Source organism: Medicago truncatula, chromosome 4, assembly GCF_003473485.1.
Source record: "Medicago truncatula cultivar Jemalong A17 chromosome 4, MtrunA17r5.0-ANR, whole genome shotgun sequence".
Classification (NCBI taxonomy): domain Eukaryota; kingdom Viridiplantae; phylum Streptophyta; class Magnoliopsida; order Fabales; family Fabaceae; genus Medicago; species Medicago truncatula.
Genome location: NC_053045.1, coordinates 13750305 through 13775347, shown reverse-complemented (window position 1 = coordinate 13775347; position 25043 = coordinate 13750305). Strand labels below are relative to the sequence as shown.

At 35.2% G+C, this 25043-nt stretch overlaps 1 protein-coding gene across 11 annotated transcripts in view; it reads right to left on the bottom strand.

The window, feature by feature from the left end:
- Positions 1-25043, bottom strand: part of LOC112418186 (COP9 signalosome complex subunit 4) — a 29074-nt gene that overhangs the window by 2098 nt on the left and 1933 nt on the right. Inside the window, exons 4-15 of one of the 11 annotated variants that reach the window (XR_005645813.1) lie at positions 24567-24670; positions 24395-24455; positions 24062-24154; positions 23860-23960; positions 23161-23272; positions 22993-23081; positions 5591-5702; positions 5424-5512; positions 3141-3252; positions 2974-3062; positions 691-802; positions 524-612 (exon numbers count right to left, since the gene is read on the bottom strand). Coding sequence is in view for 1 of the 11 variants with exons in the window: in XM_039833358.1 (XP_039689292.1) it covers positions 23176-23272; positions 23860-23960; positions 24062-24154; positions 24395-24455; positions 24567-24670 (456 nt within the window). In the remaining 10 variants the exon portion in view is untranslated. Of the gene's footprint in view, positions 1-523; positions 613-690; positions 803-2973; positions 3063-3140; positions 3253-5284; positions 5513-5590; positions 5703-18500; positions 18650-19190; positions 19280-19358; positions 19471-19618; positions 19724-22299; positions 22449-22832; positions 23082-23160; positions 23273-23420; positions 23760-23859; positions 23961-24061; positions 24155-24394; positions 24456-24566; positions 24671-25043 lie in introns of those variants that run through there. The other 10 variants (XR_005645812.1, XR_005645815.1, XR_005645816.1 and 7 more) reach the window with 10 other exon arrangements.

The window sequence follows — 25043 nt, the reverse complement described above, 5'->3', positions numbered from 1 at the left end:
GCTAAAACCTCAATTTCGCGCCAAATAGAAGACCTAACTCAATAAAATAAAAAGATAACTCAAAAAGTTATAAACCCGAAAGACTACACGTTACATTAGACATATTTCCTTAGGAGAAAGAAAAATACATTTACTTCATGGTCGAAATGTAATAACTGTGGAAAGATGATTATTCAACACCATTAAAAAATATCAATTATAAATCTGACATATTTATAATTGCAGGACATGTCTTCTACTTATTCAAAGTTTCAAACGAATTCTATACATGTGAAATTGTTTAACGCCTGAGAGGTATTATCATGAAATATTGATCTCACAAAGTAGATAAATAACATGACTGAAACTCTACTAAATTCAAAGTACTTTTAAAATTTGGATTCAGTTAGACCATATATTTCAAAAATAATTTCTAAAAAGTCATTCTACATAGAGCAAAACAAAAATCTTGACAATAGCAAGTTGAACATAACTAGCATCCAACCTTTTTATTAATATAAATGGCAGAAAATTAAAATTGAACCTTGAATTTACTTTTGTAGCTCTTGCTTCCGCTTCTGCGATTGTAACCGTGGTTGTAGCTAAACAGGAAAGTGCACATTGCTTTTCAACCTATAACATGAAAGCACCAAAGCATAAATAAACAAAATTATGACCATAAAGAGATTAATAAATGGAAAAAGTACGTACCCTTTTAGATACAAACTATCCCAATGGAAGTTGGCGAATTGTAACTGAACCATTGAGTGCCTCTTCCAAAACAGTCACAGATACAGTTGTTTTAATTGGAACACCATGTCTGCTGTCGTATGTGAAGAAAGTTTTAGATACAAGAAGTTGAAAACCAAAGTAGGTAAAGAATGAAAAGAACAAAAGTTCTCTATTACGCAGTCAAAAAGAAAAAAGGGTAAAGGTGCAAATGGGAAGAGAGGCAAATTAAGTCTTCTTACCTAAAAATGGCAGCAATGATTGTAGCACCCAAACTTGAAAGATTCAACTCAAACTCTTACTATCAAATTCAACGGTCTACGGGCAAGCGTGATTTATTTAACCACTAACGATCCATTTTTGAAACAAGGGTCATTAAGGCACAATTTTATACTTTCAATTTACCGAATTTAAACTAGTCTTAACTATCAAGTTTCGCATCAACTGACAAGTTCAACCATCATTATCAAACTTCAAAACAAGGGTCATTAAGGCACATTTCCATACTTCCAATTTAATGAATTTAGATTTAACTATGCTTAAAAATCAAGTTTCACATCAACTGACGTCGAGGCACAAGTTCAATCTTCCCATTTATCAAACTTCGCTAAAATCCAATTTTCGTGTCAAGGGTCATCAAAAAACATTATAACAGAAGACAAAACGCATACTTCCAATTTATAGAATTTAAAACCATCTATGCGCAAATATCACATTTTCGCATCAAGTGTCATCGAAAAACATATTAACTTTTCAATTTGTCAAATTTATAATAAACTCGATTCAAATCATTTTCGAGTTGAGGACCATTGAGACACATTCTCATACTACCAGTTTACCGAACTCCAAACAAACGCGGCTTAAAAATCATGTTTCGCATCAAGGGACATCGAGGTACAAGTTCAGCCTTTCCATTTATCATATTTGTAACTATATATGCTAAAATCTCATTTTCCCGACATGGGTCATTCCAATACTTTCATTTTACCGAATACAAAACCAAATAGTTCACAAATCATGTTTTAAATTAAGGGACAATTTCAACCTTCCCATTTATCAAACTTGTAAGCATATAGGCCAAAATCTCGTTTTCGCGACAAGGGTCATTTCAGTACTTTCATTTTACCGTATTTACAACCACATAGGTTCGAATATCATGTTTCGCATCAAGGGACAAGTTCAACCTTCATACTTATTAAACTTGTAACCATATAGGCTAAAATCTCATTTTCGCGACGAGGGTTAATCCAATACTTTCATTTTACCGAATACAAAATCAAATAGGTTCACATATCATGTTTCGCATCACGGGACATCGAGTCATTCCAATACTTTAATCTTACCAAATACAAAACCAAAGAGGTTCACATATCATGTTTCGCATCAAGGGACATCAAGTCAAACTTCCCATTTATCCAACTTGTAAGCATATATGACAAAATCTCATTTTTGCGACCAGGGTTCTTTCACTACTTCAATTTTTCCGAATTTAAAACCAAATAGCTTTAAATATTATGTTTCGCATCAAGGGACATCGAGGGACAAGTTCAACCTTCATACTTATTAAACTTGTAACCATATAGGCTAAAATCTCATATTCGCGACAAGGGTCATTCCAAATTCCAATATTTTCATTTTACCGAATACAAAACCATATAGCTTCACATATCATCATGTTTCGCATTAAGGGACATCGAGGGACAAGTTCAACTTTCATTTTTATCAAACTTGCAACCATATAAGCTAAAACCTCAATTTCGCGCCAAATAGAAGACCTAACTCAATAAAATAAAAAGATAACTCAAAAAGTTATAAACCCGAAAGACTACACGTTACATTAGACATATTTCCTTAGGAGAAAGAAAAATACATTTACTTCATGGTCGAAATGTAATAACTGTGGAAAGATGATTATTCAACACCATTAAAAAATATCAATTATAAATCTGACATATTTATAATTGCAGGACATGTCTTCTACTTATTCAAAGTTTCAAACGAATTCTATACATGTGAAATTGTTTAACGCCTGAGAGGTATTATCATGAAATATTGATCTCACAAAGTAGATAAATAACATGACTGAAACTCTACTAAATTCAAAGTACTTTTAAAATTTGGATTCAGTTAGACCATATATTTCAAAAATAATTTCTAAAAAGTCATTCTACATAGAGCAAAACAAAAATCTTGACAATAGCAAGTTGAACATAACTAGCATCCAACCTTTTTATTAATATAAATGGCAGAAAATTAAAATTGAACCTTGAATTTACTTTTGTAGCTCTTGCTTCCGCTTCTGCGATTGTAACCGTGGTTGTAGCTAAACAGGAAAGTGCACATTGCTTGTCAACCTATAACATGAAAGCACCAAAGCATAAATAAACAAAATTATGACCATAAAGAGATTAATAAATGGAAAAAGTACGTACCCTTTTAGATACAAACTATCCCAATGGAAGTTGGCGAATTGTAACTGAACCATTGAGTGCCTCTTCCAAAACAGTCACAGATACAGTTGTTTTAATTGGAACACCATGTCTGCTGTCGTATGTGAAGAAAGTTTTAGATACAAGAAGTTGAAAACCAAAGTAGGTAAAGAATGAAAAGAACAAAAGTTCTCTATTACGCAGTCAAAAAGAAAAAAGGGTAAAGGTGCAAATGGGAAGAGAGGCAAATTAAGTCTTCTTACCTAAAAATGGCAGCAATGATTGTAGCACCCAAACTTGAAAGATTCAACTCAAACTCTTACTATCAAATTCAACGGTCTACGGGCAAGCGTGATTTATTTAACCACTAACGATCCATTTTTGAAACAAGGGTCATTAAGGCACAATTTTATACTTTCAATTTACCGAATTTAAACTAGTCTTAACTATCAAGTTTCGCATCAACTGACAAGTTCAACCATCATTATCAAACTTCAAAACAAGGGTCATTAAGGCACATTTCCATACTTCCAATTTAATGAATTTAGATTTAACTATGCTTAAAAATCAAGTTTCACATCAACTGACGTCGAGGCACAAGTTCAATCTTCCCATTTATCAAACTTCGCTAAAATCCAATTTTCGTGTCAAGGGTCATCAAAAAACATTATAACAGAAGACAAAACGCATACTTCCAATTTATAGAATTTAAAACCATCTATGCGCAAATATCACATTTTCGCATCAAGTGTCATCGAAAAACATATTAACTTTTCAATTTGTCAAATTTATAATAAACTCGATTCAAATCATTTTCGAGTTGAGGACCATTGAGACACATTCTCATACTACCAGTTTACCGAACTCCAAACAAACGCGGCTTAAAAATCATGTTTCGCATCAAGGGACATCGAGGTACAAGTTCAGCCTTTCCATTTATCATATTTGTAACTATATATGCTAAAATCTCATTTTCCCGACATGGGTCATTCCAATACTTTCATTTTACCGAATACAAAACCAAATAGTTCACAAATCATGTTTTAAATTAAGGGACAATTTCAACCTTCCCATTTATCAAACTTGTAAGCATATAGGCCAAAATCTCGTTTTCGCGACAAGGGTCATTTCAGTACTTTCATTTTACCGTATTTACAACCACATAGGTTCGAATATCATGTTTCGCATCAAGGGACAAGTTCAACCTTCATACTTATTAAACTTGTAACCATATAGGCTAAAATCTCATTTTCGCGACGAGGGTTAATCCAATACTTTCATTTTACCGAATACAAAATCAAATAGGTTCACATATCATGTTTCGCATCACGGGACATCGAGTCATTCCAATACTTTAATCTTACCAAATACAAAACCAAAGAGGTTCACATATCATGTTTCGCATCAAGGGACATCAAGTCAAACTTCCCATTTATCCAACTTGTAAGCATATATGACAAAATCTCATTTTTGCGACCAGGGTTCTTTCACTACTTCAATTTTTCCGAATTTAAAACCAAATAGCTTTAAATATTATGTTTCGCATCAAGGGACATCGAGGGACAAGTTCAACCTTCATACTTATTAAACTTGTAACCATATAGGCTAAAATCTCATATTCGCGACAAGGGTCATTCCAAATTCCAATATTTTCATTTTACCGAATACAAAACCATATAGCTTCACATATCATCATGTTTCGCATTAAGGGACATCGAGGGACAAGTTCAACTTTCATTTTTATCAAACTTGCAACCATGTAAGCTAAAACCTCAATTTCGCGCCAAATAGAAGACCTAACTCAATAAAATAAAAAGATAACTCAAAAAGTTATAAACCCGAAAGACTACACGTTACATTAGACATATTTCCTTAGGAGAAAGAAAAATACATTTACTTCATGGTCGAAATGTAATAACTGTGGAAAGATGATTATTCAACACCATTAAAAAATATCAATTATAAATCTGACATATTTATAATTGCAGGACATGTCTTCTACTTATTCAAAGTTTCAAACGAATTCTATACATGTGAAATTGTTTAACGCCTGAGAGGTATTATCATGAAATATTGATCTCACAAAGTAGATAAATAACATGACTGAAACTCTACTAAATTCAAAGTACTTTTAAAATTTGGATTCAGTTAGACCATATATTTCAAAAATAATTTCTAAAAAGTCATTCTACATAGAGCAAAACAAATATCTTGACAATAGCAAGTTGAACATAACTAGCATCCAACCTTTTTATTAATATAAATGGCAGAAAATTAAAATTGAACCTTGAATTTACTTTTGTAGCTCTTGCTTCCGCTTCTGCGATTGTAACCGTGGTTGTAGCTAAACAGGAAAGTGCACATTGCTTTTCAACCTATAACATGAAAGCACCAAAGCATAAATAAACAAAATTATGACCATAAAGAGATTAATAAATGGAAAAAGTACGTACCCTTTTAGATACAAACTATCCCAATGGAAGTTGGCGAATTGTAACTGAACCATTGAGTGCCTCTTCCAAAACAGTCACAGATACAGTTGTTTTAATTGGAACACCATGTCTGCTGTCGTATGTGAAGAAAGTTTTAGATACAAGAAGTTGAAAACCAAAGTAGGTAAAGAATGAAAAGAACAAAAGTTCTCTATTACGCAGTCAAAAAGAAAAAAGGGTAAAGGTGCAAATGGGAAGAGAGGCAAATTAAGTCTTCTTACCTAAAAATGGCAGCAATGATTGTAGCACCCAAACTTGAAAGATTCAACTCAAACTCTTACTATCAAATTCAACGGTCTACGGGCAAGCGTGATTTATTTAACCACTAACGATCCATTTTTGAAACAAGGGTCATTAAGGCACAATTTTATACTTTCAATTTACCGAATTTAAACTAGTCTTAACTATCAAGTTTCGCATCAACTGACAAGTTCAACCATCATTATCAAACTTCAAAACAAGGGTCATTAAGGCACATTCCTATACTTCCAATTTAATGAATTTAGATTTAACTATGCTTAAAAATCAAGTTTCACATCAACTGACGTCGAGGCACAAGTTCAATCTTCCCATTTATCAAACTTCGCTAAAATCCAATTTTCGTGTCAAGGGTCATCAAAAAACATTATAACAGAAGACAAAACGCATACTTCCAATTTATAGAATTTAAAACCATCTATGCGCAAATATCACATTTTCGCATCAAGTGTCATCGAAAAACATATTAACTTTTCAATTTGTCAAATTTATAATAAACTCGATTCAAATCATTTTTGAGTTGAGGACCATTGAGACACATTCTCATACTACCAGTTTACCGAACTTCAAACAAACGCGGCTTAAAAATCATGTTTCGCATCAAGGGACATCGAGGTACAAGTTCAGCCTTTCCATTTATCATATTTGTAACTATATATGCTAAAATCTCATTTTCCCGACATGGGTCATTCCAATACTTTCATTTTACCGAATACAAAACCAAATAGTTCACAAATCATGTTTTAAATTAAGGGACAATTTCAACCTTCCCATTTATCAAACTTGTAAGCATATAGGCCAAAATCTCGTTTTCGCGACAAGGGTCATTTCAGTACTTTCATTTTACCGTATTTACAACCACATAGGTTCAAATATCATGTTTCGCATCAAGGGACATCAAGGGACAAGTTCAACCTTCATACTTATTAAACTTGTAACCATATAGGCTAAAATCTCATTTTCGCGACGAGGGTTAATCCAATACTTTCATTTTACCGAATACAAAATCAAATAGGTTCACATATCATGTTTCGCATCACGGGACATCGAGTCATTCCAATACTTTAATCTTACCAAATACAAAACCAAAGAGGTTCACATATCATGTTTCGCATCAAGGGACATCAAGTCAAACTTCCCATTTATCCAACTTGTAAGCATATATGACAAAATCTCATTTTTGCGACCAGGGTTCTTTCACTACTTCAATTTTTCCGAATTTAAAACCAAATAGCTTTAAATATTATGTTTCGCATCAAGGGACATCGAGGGACAAGTTCAACCTTCATACTTATTAAACTTGTAACCATATAGGCTAAAATCTCATATTCGCGACAAGGGTCATTCCAAATTCCAATATTTTCATTTTACCGAATACAAAACCATATAGCTTCACATATCATCATGTTTCGCATTAAGGGACATCGAGGGACAAGTTCAACTTTCATTTTTATCAAACTTGCAACCATGTAAGCTAAAACCTCAATTTCGCGCCAAATAGAAGACCTAACTCAATAAAATAAAAAGATAACTCAAAAAGTTATAAACCCGAAAGACTACACGTTACATTAGACATATTTCCTTAGGAGAAAGAAAAATACATTTACTTCATGGTCGAAATGTAATAACTGTGGAAAGATGATTATTCAACATCATTAAAACCTCAATTTCGCGCCAAATAGAAGACCTAACTCAATAAAATAAAAAGATAACTCAAAAAGTTATAAATCCGAAAGACAACCGATAAAAAAATAAGAAGACATGAAACAGTGATTTAAAAGATTATATTTTGATGAAAAAACTTGATAACTCAAAAACCAAAAAACAAATGGTAAAAAACGAATAAAAAGAGATGTTGTGGTTGTTATACCCTGATTTTGGACCTAAAAATACTCATTCAAATTTATTTTCTACTACTGATAATTGTCAATTTACTGTTGTTTTACTCTGAACCTTTACTTTGTTTCATCTGCACCTTTTACTGTCTCTGTCGCAAAGTATTTTCAATTGTGATTTTGTCTGTGATTTTCTTGCATAAAAAACCATCCAAAGTGTTTTTTCTTGGGTTACAAGTCATTAAAAAAAGGGTCTCTCTGAATCATTGCTTTGTTTTCTTGCATTTTAATTTAATTCAAATATTTGCAAAAATCGTACAAGAAGGGTATTTTGGTCGTTTCCTGCAGTGGAACCCATTTTAGTCCCTTTGTTTGTCTCTAACACTTTTCAACTTGTTTTACAAATTATTGTTGAGTCTTTGTTAAAAAATCATTTCAAAAATTGCATCTGAGTCAGTTTGAGTCAGTTTAGTCCCTACGGGCATTTTGATCTTTTCCCATTAAAATACCTCATTTTTGTAATTGGTTCATTTTAGTCCTTTTGTTGATTTTATTTTAGATTTCACTTTACGTTTTGTCCAATTTACCAATTTCTAGTCCAATTTTATTTTTATTGCATTTTTAGGTTTTTTTTAATTGCAGATTAGTCCTTCAAGTTTCTTATTTTGCAGAAAGGTCCCAAGTCACAAATTGTACAAGGCCGAGCCATTTCAAGTCCAAGTACAGGTGTCACCATTTCACTGGTCCAAAGGCACGCTTGGCAGCTTATAAATAGTGCACAGTGTCAGAAAAAGCAATTCAATCCACGCCACATCACAACTAGAACTCCAATTTCTCTCTCCATTCAGTTAGATCAAAATTCAGAAACCATCAAGAACCAGATTCAAGTGCGAATTCATCAAATTTTCATCGATTCTCAGTGATCCATGGTGAATCTTCATCATTGAATCGTTTTCCTCTGCAATTCAAGTGCGAATTCATCACCAAGTGGTGACAAACTCAAGCACGATCACAGAGTTTTTGAAGAAGAAGAAAGAAAGAAGATGAAGAATATGATCCGGTGAAGAAGAAGAAGGAATCAAACCAGCAAGAAACACCGATTTATTTTCGGTTTCAAGTCAAAAATCAACAAACAGAATCAAATCGAAGATTTCTAAAAAATCTTGTTCGAAATCTCCGATTAAATCACAGGTAAACATACAACTCCACCGTTCTTTCTTAAAAAGCATCAATAAGGACGAATCCATGTAGATCCTCAAGGTTTCAAACAGTTTCTTTCAAAGAATTTGAAAACCTAAAAAAAATAATTTTCAAAACCGTAACAAAGAATGTAGATCTACAAAGATTCAAGCCTTTCATTTTTCATCCATTTCTTGAACATTTTACCATTTCATCCCCATCTCTCATAGTTTAGCCACTTTACCTTTTAATTTCTATGTCAAATGGACATGTAATTTTAGGTAGTTTAATTTCCTTTTAATTCCTTACAAGACCATAGCATGTAAACTAGGGCAATGTAAAGGACAATGGACTCTATATAGTGATGTACACCGACACAAGCACCGACACGCACACACGTTGTATGTTTACCGTTTTAGATGTATGTTTAGGAGACGCGATACTTAGAAAATATTCATTTTTCAAAGCAAATTAATTTCATCACTCAAATATTTCCTAATAAACCTTGGAGTCAAAACTCCATTGTATTTTCCTTTATTTTCTTAATCAAATTCAAATGAATCTTAATTTCTACTTAGACACTTTTTTCGTTAATAATTGAACCAACAATTCACTATCTTTTCCTCTCATGCCTTTACGGCCTCTTTCTCTTCTTCAAAACCATTTTCAAAAACTAAAATCAATTGAAACACACCAAAAATACTTTTGGAAGAGAACTACATGGAATTAATTTTGATCCCTTAAAAGGGTATGTAGGCAAGAGGTCAAAACCTCTCCAAGTCCAATAAAATGAAATCTCATACACTTTCTTTCCAAATCCTTAACCTAAATAAACTCTCTTTTTCAATAAATAAGCATAAAAGTAAAGCGTAGACATAAAGCTAGGAAAGCGGTTCCTATAGAATATTATAGTCGTTACGAAGGGTTTTCTCAATTTTACCCTTCCCAAAAAAAAATAGAGAATATCAAAGATTGAAAGGTTCAAGCCTAATTAATGACTTGATACCCCAAAATCGGGATAAACGAAATGGCGACTTTCACTGGGGATAATATTTGTGGCGGGTCACACCTAGTTTTTCCGTTTTATGTTTACGCTTTACCTTATTGTTTATACATGTGAATATTTGTTTGTTTTCATTTAACATGTGGGGTGAGAATATCAAAGTCCTATACCCGGGCTGAGTGAACTTATGAATAGGTAGAGATATAATCGACAATTCGATCTGAGGGTTGCCTCGTGTATTGGGTTATGCGATCAATCTCCGATATGGTGGTTTGCTTACTATTCTCCGGACCAATGTTGAAGAGAAGCTAGTGCACACTCTAGTGCAATTCTATGACCCGAGTTTCCATTGCATCACTTTCCCGGATTTCCAGTTAGTCCCTACTCTTGAGGCTTATTCCTACTTGTTAGATTCACCTATAGCTGAGAAGACGCCTTTCACCGGTCGCGGGACTTCTCTTACTCCTTTGGTTATTGCTAAAGACCTCTATCTCAAGACGTCCGATGTCTCCAATCATCTTACTACCAAGTCTCACATCCGAGGGTTCACTTCAAAGTATCTACTTGAGCGGGCTAATCTCAAAACCACTTGTCAAGACACACTCGAGGCTATTCTTGCATTACTTATCTATGGGCCCATTTTCTTTTCGAATCTCGACAACTTTGTGGATATGAATGCTATTGAGATCTTCCATTCCAAGAATCCGGTTCCTACTTTGCTAGCTGACACATACCATGCTATCCATGACCGGACTCTCAAAGGTCGTGGGTATATCCTTTGCTCACCTTCCGAGTTCTTCCCATGACAACTCGGAGAATTGGTCTTACTCACAGCGGATTATGGCCCTCACTCCTAATGAGGTGGTCTGGCTCGCTCCCGCCGCTCAGGTTAAGGAAATCATTACCAGTTGTGGGGATTTTCTCAATGTACCTCTTCTTGGTACCCGTGGGGGAATCAACTACAATCCTGAACTTGCTATGAGACAGTTTGGGTTCCCAATGAAGGCAAAGCCCATTAATCTTGCTACATCTCCAGAATTCTTCTACTATTCGAATGCCCCCACCGGACAAAGGGAGGCTTTCATAGACGCTTGGTCCAAAGTTCGTAGGAAGAATGTGAAACATTTGGGTGTGAGATCCGGTATTGCTCATGAGGCCTATACTCAGTGGGTAATAGATCGAGCTGAAGAGATTGGTATGCCCTACCCTGCTATGAGATATGTGTCTGCATCTGCTCCATCTATACCTTTACCTCTACCTCTCACAACTCAGGGGATGTATCAGGAGCATCTAGCCATGGAGAGTCGTGAGAAGCAGATGTTGAAAGCCCGATACAATGAAGCTGAGAATCTAATCATGACTTTGGATGGTAAGGATGAGCAAAAAACTCATGAAAACCTGATGTTGAAGAAGGAGTTGGCTAAGGTCCGGAGGGAACTTGAAGAAAAAGATGAGTTGCTTATGCGGGACTCCAAGAGAGCTAGAGGACGACATGATTTCTACGCTAGATACTGCGGTTCAGATTCAGAGTCCGAGGACCATCCCACCTCTTTCTATGCTTGAGGATTTCATTTGTCTGTTCTGTTAAAATTTCAAAGTTGGCTTAGTACTTCAAAGGGATTCACCTTATAAAAATTCCGTTTAGTTTTGATTGTTTACAAAGTTCCTAATTTGTCTAAAAACCCTTCGGTGACAAAAAGCTTTTTTTTTGCATCTGCATTTGTACATATCATGCATCATATGCATCATTCATCAGTCACAAAAGGTTTCCAAGCGCTCATTGCCTCTTGGTTCTTCTGCCACAGTTTGAAAGGTGGCTCGTGCTCGAAAAGTCTACGAACCTGACAGAATCCATCAGACTAGATCTTACAGAAAGAAGAATAAGGTAGCTATGGAAGAGGAAAATGCTCAGCTCCGTGCCGAATTAGCCTCTCTGAAGGAAGATTTGGCTAAGGCCCACGACAGCTCTGTTGGCTGCCCAGGAACAACCAGCCACAGTTATCCATGTAACTACAAGTGTGATCCCAACTGCATCTACTGATGCTCGCTTCGCTCTGCCAACTGGGTTTCCTTATGGACTTCCACCGTTTTTCACTCCTAATACTGCAGCAGGCACTTATGGTACTGCTAACGGTGGCCCGATTCCTGGGGCGAACTTGGCCTCTATCGGTACTACTTTGACTCAAGCAACGACAACTGTCACTGAGCCCATTATGAATATTGTACCTCAGGGCACCCACGCCGGTGCACACCGCGGGAGCACTCCCATAATTGGAACCATGGAAGAAAGGATGGAGGAACTTGCTAAAGAACTCCGTCGTGAAATCAAAGCTAACCGAGGGAACGGGGACCCTGTTAAGACTCATGATCTCTGCTTGGTACCAAAGGTGGACATCCCCAAGAACCACATTATCAAGTATGTCCGAAAGATGGGTAACTACTCAGACAATGATTCGCTCATGATTCACTCCTTCTAAGAGCTTAATGGAAGACGCTGCAGAATGGTACACCAGCTTGAGCAAAGATGACGTTCATACCTTTGATGAATTGGCTGCTGCTTTTAAAAACCACTATGGGTTTAATACCAGGTTGAAACCAAACAGGGAATTTCTCAGATCCCTCTCCCAAAAGAAACATGAAAGCTTCCGCGAGTATGCACAGAGATGGAGGGGGGCAGCTGCCCGCATCACTCCCGCTCTTGACGAAGAGGAGATGACTCAGATATTCCTGAAAACTCTGAAAAAGGATTATGTCGAAAGAATGATCATTGCTGCTCCAAATAACTTCTCTGAGTTGGTCATCATGGGGACTCGCCTAGAAGAAGCTGTCAGAGAAGGCATTATTGTATTCGAGAAAGTTGAATCCTCCGCAAATGCATCAAAAAGGTACGGTAACGGTCATCATAAGAACCACATTATCAATAACCCTAAAAAGGTAACGGTTACCGTACCTTTTTGATGCATTTGCGGAGGATTCAACTTTCTCGAATACAATAATGCCTTCTCTGACAGCTTCTTCTAGGCGAGTACCCATGGTGACCATCTCAGAGAAGTTATTTGGAGCAGCAATGATCATTCTTTCGACATAATCTTTTTTCAGAGTTTTCAGAAATGTCTGAGTCTCCTCTTCGTCAAGAGCGGGAGTGATGCGGGCAGCTGCCCCCTCCATCTCTGTGCATACTCGCGGAAGCTTTCATCTTTCTTTTGGGAGAGGGATCTGAGAAATTCCCTGTTTGGTTTCAACCTGGTATTAAACCCATAGTGGTTTTTAAAAGCAGCAGTCAATTCATCAAAGGTATGAACGTCATCTTTGCTCAAGCTGGTGTACCATTCTGCAGCGTCTTCCATTAAGCTATCTTCGAAGGAGTGAATCATGAGCGAATCATTGTCTGAGTAGTTACCCATCTTTCGGACATACTTGATAATGTGGTTCTTGGGGATGTCCACCTTTGGTACCAAGCAGAGATCATGAGTCTTCACAGGGTCCCCGTTCCCTCGGTTAGCTTTGATTTCACGACGGAGTTCTTTAGCAAGTTCCTCCATCCTTTCTTCCATGGTTCCAGTTATGGGAGTGCTCCCGCGGTGTGCACCGGCGTGGGTGCCCTGAGGTACAGTATTCATAATAGGCTCAGTGACAGTTGTCGTTGCTTGAGTCAAAGTAGTACCGATAGAGGCCAAGTTCGCCCCAGGAATCGGGCCACCGTTAGCAGTACCATAAGTGCCTGCTGCAGTATTAGGAGTGAAAAACGGTGGAAGTCCATAAGGAAACCCAGTTGGCAGAGCGAAGCGAGCATCAGTAGATGCAGTTGGGATCACACTTGTAGTTACAGGGATAACTGTGGCTGATTGTTCCTGGGCAGCCAACAGAGCAGTCATGGTGTCGTGGGCCTTAGCCAAATCTTCCTTCAGAGAGGCTAATTCGGCACGGAGCTGAGCATTTTCCTCTTCCATAGCTACCTTATTCTTCTTTCTGTAAGATCTAGTCTGATGGATTCTGTCAGGTTTGTAGACTTTTCGAGCACGAGCCACCTTTCAAACTGTGGCAGAAGAACCAAGAGGCAATGAGCGCTTGGAAACCTTTTGTGACTGATGAATGATGCATATGATGCATGATATGTACAAATGCAGATGCAAAAAAAAAGCTTTTTGTCACCGAAGGGTTTTTAGACAAATTAGGAACTTTGTAAACAATCAAAACTAAACGGAATTTTTATAAGGTGAATCCCTTTGAAGTACTAAGCCAACTTTGAAATTTTAACAGAACAGACAAATGAAATCCTCAAGCATAGAAAGAGGTGGGATGGTCCTCGGACTCTGAATCTGAACCGCAGTATCTAGCGTAGAAATCATGTCGTCCTCTAGCTCTCTTGGAGTCCCGCATAAGCAACTCATCTTTTTCTTCAAGTTCCCTCCGGACCTTAGCCAACTCCTTCTTCAACATCAGGTTTTCATGAGTTTTTTGCTCATCCTTACCATCCAAAGTCATGATTAGATTCTCAGCTTCATTGTATCGGGCTTTCAACATCTGCTTCTCACGACTCTCCATGGCTAGATGCTCCTGATACATCCCCTGAGTTGTGAGAGGTAGAGGTAAAGGTATAGATGGAGCAGATGCAGACACATATCTCATAGCAGGGTAGGGCATACCAATCTCTTCAGCTCGATCTATTACCCACTGAGTATAGGCCTCATGAGCAATACCGGATCTCACACCCAAATGTTTCACATTTTTCCTACGAACTTTGGACCAAGCGTCTATGAAAGCCTCCCTTTGTCCGGTGGGGGCATTCGAATAGTAGAAGAATTCTGGAGATGTAGCAAGATTAATGGGCTTTGCCTTCATTAGGAACCCAAACTGTCTCATAGCAAGTTCAGGATTGTAGTTGATTCCCCCACGGGTACCAAGAAGAGGTACATTGAGAAAATCCCCACAACTGGTAATGATTTCCTTAACCTGAGCGGCGGGAGCGAGCCAGACCACCTCATTAGGAGTGAGGGCCATAATCCGCTGTGAGTAAGACCAATTCTCCGAGTTGTCATGGAAAGAACTCGGAAGGTGAGAAATAAACCACCTATATAGGAGAGGTACGCAGCAAAGGATGTACCCACGACCTTTGAGAGTTCGGTCATGGATAGCATGGTATGTGTCAGCTAGCAAAGTAGGAACCGGATTCTTGGAATGGAAGATCTCAATAGCATTCATATCCACAAAGTTGTCGAGATTCGGAAAGAGAATGGGCCCATAGATAAGTAATGCAAGAATAGCCTCGAGTGTGTCTTGACAAGTGGTTTTGAGATTAGCCCGCTCAAGTAGATACTTTGAAGTGAACCCTCGGATGTGAGACTTGGTAGTAAGATGATTGGAGACATCGAAAGTCTTGAGATAGAGGTCTTTAGCAATAACCAAAGGAGTAAGAGAAGTCCCGCGACCGGTGAAAGGCGTCTTCTCAGCTATAGGTGAATCTAACAAGTAGGAATAAGCCTCAAGAGTAGGGACTAACTGGAAATCCGGGAAAGTGATGCAATGGAAACTCGAGTCATAGAATTGCACTAGAGTGTGCACTAGCTTCTCTTCAACATTGGTCCGGAGAATAGTAAGCAAACCACCATATCGGAGATTGATCGCATAACCCAATACACTAGCTTCTCTTCAACATTGAGTGATGGAATTAATTTGCTTTGAAAAATAAATATTTTCTAAGTATCGCGTCTCCTAAACATACATCTAAAACGGTAAACATACAACATATGTGTGTTGGTGCTTATGTCGGTGTACATCACTATAGAGAGTCCATTGTCCTTTACATTGCCCTAGTTTACATGCCATGGTCTTGTAAGGAATTAAAAGGAAATTAAACTACCTAAAATTACATGTCCATTTGACATAGAAATTAAAAGGTAAAGTGGCTAAACTATGAGAGATGGGGATGAAATGGTAAAATGCTCAAGAAATGGATGAAAAATGAAATAAAATGGTTAGTAGTATAAGGCATAAAATGGTAAGAAAAAAGTAAGCAATTGAATGAGATAAAACGGCAAAATGACGACAATAACCAAAATATAAAAGGAAACACATTACTTGAAACACAAGAAACTAACAAAACATATTAAAAACAGTAACACAAGCATATGATCAGTAGCATATTCATCACAAGATTGCATATTAAACACTCATACCATGGATCAATATATTATGAACAAAAAGTGGCAAGAAATTGCACAAAATTCCACTAGAAAAGAAGAAAAACAATCAAGAAAATACACATATATTTGAATTAAAATGCAAGAAAACAAAGCAATAATTCAGAGAGACCCTTTTTTTAATGCCTTGTAACACAAGAAAAGACACTTTGGATGGTTTTATGCAAGAAAATCACAGATAAAATCACAATTGAAAATACTTTGAGACAGAGACAGTAAAAGGTGCAGATGAAACAAAGTAAAGGTTCAGAGTAAAACAACAGTAAATCTCATTTTCACGACAAGGGTCATTCCAATACTTTAATCTTACCGAATACAAAACCAAAGAGGTTCACATATCATGTTTCGCATCAAGGGACATCGAGGGACAAGTTCAACCTTCATATTTATCAAACTTGTAACCATGTAGGCTAAAATCTCATTTTCGCGACAAGGGTCATTCCAATACTTTAATCTTACCGAATACAAAACCAAAAAGGTTCACATATCATGTTTCGCATCAAGGGACATCGAGTCAAACTTCCCATTTATCCAACTTGTAAGCATATATGACAAAATCTCATTTTTGCGACTAGGGTTCTTTCACTACTTAAATTTTTCCGAAATTAAAACCAAATAGCTTCAAATATTATGTTTCGCATCAAGGGACATCGAGGGACAAGTTCAACCTTCATACTTATTAAACTTGTAACCATATAGGCTAAAATCTCATATTCGCGACAAGGGTCATTCCAAATTCCAATACTTTCATTTTACCGAATACAAAACCATATAGCTTCACATATCATCATGTTTCGCATTAAGGGACATCGAGGGACAAGTTCAACTGTCATTTTTATCAAACTTGCAACCATATAAGCTAAAACCTCAATTTCGCGTCAAATAGAAGACGTTGTGAATATATGCCTTGACAGGATTACAATGGTTTTGATGATTGACAAAAGAAGTTCTAGAAGAACAAAGATGCAAAATGCGGAAAAGAATATTCAAGCATTCTAGTCTTGGATTTTATTTTTATATTACGAATTTATTGTAAGTGGTTAAAAATCTCTCAAGAAAATAAATCACACACTCACAATATTCTTCAAACAAATGTGATTTTGCATTAAAATATTTTTGCATGAAAAAGCCATAATTGATTTTGGAAAATTGCATAAATATTTATTTACATTAAAAATATTTTTCATTCATATTATGGTTTCATTTCTCAAGCCATATTCTATTATATTTATTCGGTTAATTGGCTGGTATAGAATTTCTCCTAGTATCTTTTTCATTACAACATAATCAGTTATGTTTATACACAATTGATTATGGTGAGTTAAACTTTTCTATCCGTTGGCAATTAAACATATAATCGTTGGAATGAAATCAAGTTTTTAATACCATGCAATTGAATGGATTTGATTCTTAAAAAGATTACATATTGCCTAATTGGTCTATGTATTCAACGGCTAATTTTGTATGTCCAACGGCAACTTGATTTTATCATGCTACGGCTACTTATTTTCTCATATGAATTTCACTTTCATTTTTGCATATAAATAGATGCATTGTGGTAGCTCATTTTCAACAACTAATATTTGCACTAAACATTGTCAAAAATACTTTTACATCACTCTCATTATTTTTAGACTTGCTAATTTATTATCTTGAGAGCTATTTTATACTACATAGTTTATCTTGTAGTTCTTGTGCTTCAATTTGTTATATCTACACATTTGGTGTATTACTTTATTATTGTAATTCTTATTTGTATTGGGTGTGATCCCAAGGTTTCAAGAGAGGTGATATCTCTTGGGTTTAGAGGCTCTTCTACAAAGGATTGTTTTGTTTGGAGAGTGCTCGCTATCTTGTAAAGGTTACTAGCTTATCCCGTTTAAAAGCTAGGTTAGTGAAAATCTCAAGGGGCTTTTCCTTGGGGACTAGACGTAGGCCTTGGTGTTTTAGGCCGAACTAGGATAAACTTCTTGTGTTTTTTTCTCTCATCCCTTTATCTCTTTTAATTTACTTGTTATTTATTTTAGCACAATTTTTCTAGTTTTTCATCTTTATTATAAACTTTTATATGCACTTTATTTCTTTTGGTTAAAATATTTTTTAAGTGCTTATTTTAATTCGTTTTCTAAAGAACACAATTCACCCCCCCTCTTGTGTGTTTGAAGTCACTTGGTCAACAGACGTAACTCAATAAAATAAAAAGATAACTCAAAAAGTTATAAACCCGAAAGACAGCCGATAAAAAAATAAAAAGACATGAAACAGTGATTTAAAAGATTATATTTTGATGAAAAAACTTGATAACTCAAAAACCAAAAAACAAATGGTAAAAAACGAATAAAAAGAGATGTTGCGGTGAATATAGAAATTAAATTTACAAGAGTTACACGACTAACCTTGAGAAAAATGCATATTGAATGATTGATCCATCAATCAAGAAGCTTTATATTTCTGCCCATTTTTTACATTGTCTTCCTACATTGTTTGATCCAGACGACAAACATTTTGCAGCGAAGGCATCCTTCCCATTATTTACACTTCCTTACTACATCAGTAATTAATAACGACATATAATGTTCAGAATTCAAAAAAGGCAAAAATAATGTATCTATTAAATAATAACAAGAGAGTCACTAACATTCAAGGACTACACGTTACATTAGACATATTTCCTTAGGAGAAAGAAAAATACATTTACTTCATGGTCGAAATGTAATAACTGTGGAAAGATGATTATTCAACACCATTAAAAAATATCAATTATAAATCTGACATATTTATAATTGCAGGACATGTCTTCTACTTATTCAAAGTTTCAAAGAATTCTATACATGTGAAATTGTTTAACGCCTGAGAGGTATTATCATGAAATATTGATCTCACAAAGTAGATAAATAACATGATTGAAACTCTACTAAATTCAAAGTACTTTTAAAATTTGGATTCAGTTAGACCATATATTTCAAAATAAATTTCTAAAAAGTCATTCTACATAGTGCAAAACAAAAATCTTGACAATAGCAAGTTGAACATAACTGGCATCCAACCTTTTTATTAATATAAATGGCAGAAAATTAAAATTGAACCTTGAATTTACTTTTGTAGTTCTTGCTTCCGCTTCTGCGATTGTAACCGTGGTTGTAGCTAAACAGGAAAGTGCACATTGCTTCTCAACCTATAACATGAAAGCACCAAAGCATAAATAAACAAAATTATGACCATAAAGAGATTAATAAATGGAAAAAAGTACGTACCCTTTTAGATACAAACTATCCCAATGGAAGTTGGCGAATTGTAACTGAACCATTGAGTGCCTCTTCCAAACCAGTCACGGATACAGTTGTTTTAATTGGAACACCATGTCTGCTGTCGTATGTGAAGAAAGTTTTAGATACAAGAAGTTGAAAACCAAAGTAGGTAAAGAATGAAAAGAACAAAAGTTCTCTATTACGCAGTCAAAAAGAAAAAAGGGTAAAGGTGCAAATGGGAAGGGAGGCAAATTAAGTCATCTTACCTAAAAATGGCAGCAATGATTGTAGCACCCAAACTTGAAAGATTCAACTCAAACTCTTGACTATCAAATTCAACGGTCTACGGGCAAGCGTGATTTATTTAACCACTAACGATCCATTTTTGAAACAAGGGTCATTAAGGCACAATTTTATACTTTCAATTTACCGAATTTAAAATAGTCTTAACTATCAAGTTTCGCATCAACTGACAAGTTCAACCATCATTATCAAACTTCAAAACAAGGGTCATTAAGGCACATTCCCATACTTCCAATTTAATGAATTTAGATTTAACTATGCTTAAAAATCAAGTTTCACATCAACTGACGTCGAGGCATAAGTTCAATCTTCCCATTTATCAAACTTCGCTAAAATCCAATTTTCGTGTCAAGGGTCATCAAAAAACATTATAACAGAAGACAAAACGCATACTTCCAATTTATAGAATTTAAAACCATATATGCGCAAATATCACATTTTCGCATCAAGTGTCATCGAAAAAAATATTAACTTTTCAATTTGTCAAATTTATAATAAACTCGATTCAAATCATTTTCAAGTTGAGAACCATTGAGACACATTCTCATACTACCAGTTTACCGAAATCCAAACAAACGCGGCTTAAAAATCACGTTTCGCATCAAGGGACATCGAGGTACAAGTTCAGCCTTCCCATTTTTCATATTTGTAACTATATATGCCAAAATCTCATTTTTGCGACATGGGTCATTCCAATACTTTCATTTTACCGAATACAAAACCAAATAGGTTCACAAACCATGTTTTAAATTAAGGGACAAGTTCAACCTTCCCATTTATCAAACCTGTAAGCATACAGGCCAAAATCTCGTTTTCGCGACAAGGGCCATTTCAATACTTTCATTTTACCGTATTTACAACCACATAGGTTCAAATATCATGTTTCGCATCAAGGGACAAGTTCAACCTTCATATTTATCCAACTTGTAACCATATAGACTAAAATCGAATTTTCACGACAAGGGTCATTCTAATACTCTTATATTACCAAATTCAAAACCAAATAGGTTCACATATCATTTTTTAAATCAATGGACAAGTTCAACCTTCCCATTTATCAAACTTGTAAGCATATACCCCAAAATCTCGTTTTCGCGACAAGGGTCATTTTCAATACATTCATTTTACCGAATATCAAGCCAAATAGGTTCACATATCATGTTTCGCATCAAAGGACATCGAGGCAGAAGTTCAAACTTCCCATTTATCAAACTTCTAAGCATCTAGGTCAAAATGTCATTTTCGCGTCAAGAGTCATTCCAAGACTTTCATTTTACCGAGTTTAAAACAAATTAGATTCACATGACATGTTTAATCAAGGGACAAGTTCAACCAGCCCATTTACCAAACTTGTAACCATATACACTAAAATCTCATTTTCGCGACAAGGGTTAATCCAAAACTTTCATTTTACCGAATACAAAACCAAATAGGTTCACATATCATGTTTCGCATCAAGGGACATCGAGGGACAAGTTCAACCTTCATATTTCTCAAACTTGTAACCATGTTGGCTAAAATCTCATTTTCGCGACAAGGGTCATTCCAATACTTTAATCTTACCGAATACAAAACCAAAGAGGTTCACATATCATGTTTCGCATCAAGGGACATCGAGGGACAAGTTCAAACTTCCCATTTATTCAACTTGCAAGCATATAGGACAAAATCTCATTTTTGTGACCAGGGTTCTTTCACTACTTAAATTTTTCCAAATTTAAAACCAAATAGCTTCAAATATCATGTTTCGCATCAAGGGACATCGAGGGACAAGTTCAACCTTCATACTTATTAAACTTGTAACCATATAGGCTAAAATCACATTTTCGCGTCAAGAGTCCTTCCAAGACTTTCATTTTACCGAATTTAAAACAAAATAGGTTCACATGACATGTTTAATCAAGGGACAAGTTCAACCATCACACTTACCAAACTTGTAACCATATACACTAAAATCTCATTTTCACGACAAGGGTTAATCCAATACTTTCATTTTACCGAATACAAAACCAAAGAGGTTCACATATCATGTTTCGCATCAAGGGACATCGAGTCAAACTTCCCATTTATCCAACTTGTAAGCATATATGACAAAATCTCATTTTTGCGACCATGGTTCTTTCACTACTTAAAATTTTCCGAATTTAAAACCAAATAGCTTCAAATATTATGTTTCGCATCAAGAGACATCGAGGGACAAGTTCAACCTTCATACTTATTAAACTTGTAACCATATAGGCTAAAATCTCATATTCGCGACAAGGGTCATTCCAAATTCCAATACTTTCATTTTACCGAATACAAAACCATATAGCTTCACATTTTATCATGTTTCGCATTAAGGGACATCGAGGGACAAGTTCAATTTTCCTTTTTATCAAACTTGCAACCATATAAACTAAAACCTCAATTTCGCGCCAAATAGAAGACGTAACTCAATAAAATAAAAAGATAACTCAAAAAGTTATAAACCCGAAAGACAGCCGATAAAAAAATAAAAAGACATGAAACAGTGATTTAAAGGATTATATTTTGATGAAAAAACTTGATAACTCAAAAACCAAAAAACAAATGGTAAAAAACGAATAAAAAGAGATGTTGCGGTGAATATAGAAATTAAATTTACAAGAGTTACACGACTAACCTTGAGAAGACTGCATATTGAATGATTGATCCATCAATCAAGAAGCTTTATATTTCTGCCCATTTTTTCCATTGTCTTGCTACATTGTTTGATCCAGACGACAAACATTTTGCAGCGAAGGCATCCTTCCCATTATTTACACTTCCTTACTACATCAGTAATTAATAACGACATATAATGTTCAGAATTCAAAAAAGGCAAAAATAATGTATGTATTAAATAATAACAAGAGAGTCACTAACATTCAAGGACTACACATTACATTATACATATTTCCTTAGGAGAAAGAAAAATACATTTACTTCGTGGTCGAAATGTAATAACTGTGGAAAGATGATTATTCAACACCATTAAAAAATATCAATTATAAATCTGACATATTTATAATTGCAGGACATGTCTTCTACTTATTCAAAGTTTCAAACGAATTCTATACATGTGAAATTGTTTAACGCCTGAGAGGTATTATCATGAAATATTGGTCTCACAAAAAGTAGATAAATAACATGACTGAAACTCTACTAAATTCAAAGTACTTTTAAAATTTGGATTCAGTTAGACCATATATTTCAAAAATAATTTCTAAAAAGTCATTCTACATAGAGCAAAACAAAAATCTTGACAATAGCAAGTTGAACATAACTAGCATCCAACCTTTTTATTAATATAAATGGCAGAAAATTAAAATTGAACCTTGAATTTACTTTTGTAGCTCTTGCTTCCGCTTCTGCGATTGTAACCGTGGTTGTAGCTAAACAGGAAAGTGCACATTGCTTCTCAACCTATAACATGAAAGCACCAAAGCATAAATAAACAAAATTATGACCATAAAGAGATTAATAAATGGAAAAAAGTACGTACCCTTTTAGATACAAACTATCCCAATGGAAGTTGGCGAATTGTAACTGAACCATTGAGTGCCTCTTCCAAAACAGTCACGGATACAGTTGTTTTAATTGGAACACCATGTCTGCTGTCGTATGTGAAGAAAGTTTTAGATACAAGAAGTTGAAAACCAAAGTAGGTAAAGAATGAAAAGAACAAAAGTTCTCTATTACGCAGTCAAAAAGAAAAAAGGGTAAAGGTGCAAATGGGAAGAGAAGCAAATTAAGTCTTCTTACCTAAAAATGGCAGCAATGATTGTAGCAAATTAAGTCTTCATATTTATCCAACTTGTAACCATATAGACTAAAATCGAATTTTCACGACAAGGGTCATTCTAGTACTCTTATATTACCAAATACAAAACCAAATAGGTTCACATATCAAACTTCTAAGCATCTAGGCCAAAATGTCATTTTCGCGTCAAGAGTAATTTGACATCTTGTCTTCTTAAAAACAGCAAGGATTCGGAATTCAATGATACGATCCAGCTCAATTCTAGAATCTAAAACAATTTCTACTTCAAAATAAAATTTGGGTCGAGGAATTATATTGGCAAACCAAAGAGACTCTTGTCACTACAGGGAAAAAACAGAGATATGATCTTACAGAGTAGATGTTCTAAAATGGTCATGAAAACTTAAAGAGGGAAAAAGTAACATGCAGGAGGATACATACTCATCCCCTATTTGCCTTTTCTCAATTTGAGATATGTCATAATATCGCAAGGCAGCTTCCAAGAACTTCCTCTTCAGATCTAAGATCCTAGCATAGCAAACCTGAAAAAAAAAAAAATAGAATACAAGGATAAACAGGCAAGATAAGGTTCATTTATGCATATTTAACTTCAGTCACCCTTCAGAAGCTGTCATTTTCAAACCTTGTACTTCAAATTCAATACTTCATGCTGGCTATTGCTAACCAAGAATGATGCTTTATTAATGAAAGCTTCATCATTGACAGCATCGTCATCCTGGCAAATACGAAAAATATTATTTCAAATAACCTTTATGATTCTGAAATTAAAACCAATAATTTTGTACGTGACATTTGAAAAGTTACCATTTCAGATACAAAATTATATTCATATTAAAGATGTGGAACCAGCATACGTGATTCAATTTAGACATTGTGGCAAGTTATATCTCCCAATATGGTCTAAGAACCGACATCAATCAAATATGGATTTCCTTGCACAAAATAAAGTAAATACCTCAAGGTATAAACAAGCAATTTGAACACACTTTGATAACCTGAATGTATCATCAATTACCCTGATAAAAAAAATCAAAATAAATTTAAGAATAAGAAAGAGACATTTTCAAATTTTGGCAGATTTATAATAATTTAGGCAAACAGGTAAATATGGTTGGAAACTCTGAGACCTCATTCCTGAATCTAGGTCAATACCACTGAGCATCTGGGCAGCTTTTGACCATTGCTCCTCAGATTCATAAAGCTCGGCCAATTTCTCTCTAATAACCAAAACCTATAACAAAACAACAAGTGACAATCAGCATGGAAAAATGCATACATAGACAAGAATTCCATGATTGATTTAAACAAAGATACATAATGTGATGAGAGATCTGAATACTTTTTCAATCAACATCTCTACGCATGAAAACCCTAATGCTTGACATAGTAACAACAATACTTTTTAGATGAAGTCTCGGAATACAACAAAATTTGCAATTGTGAATTCTTTCACACTTCCACCTTTCTACAATTTATACGGTCCTATCAAATACCATGATAATAGTGTCGGAAATACTATGTATTCAATGGCGGATTGCAGCCGACACCAACAACGCTACCGTTATATGGTGGGTAAAGGTATAACACTGACGTCAAAGCTTAGA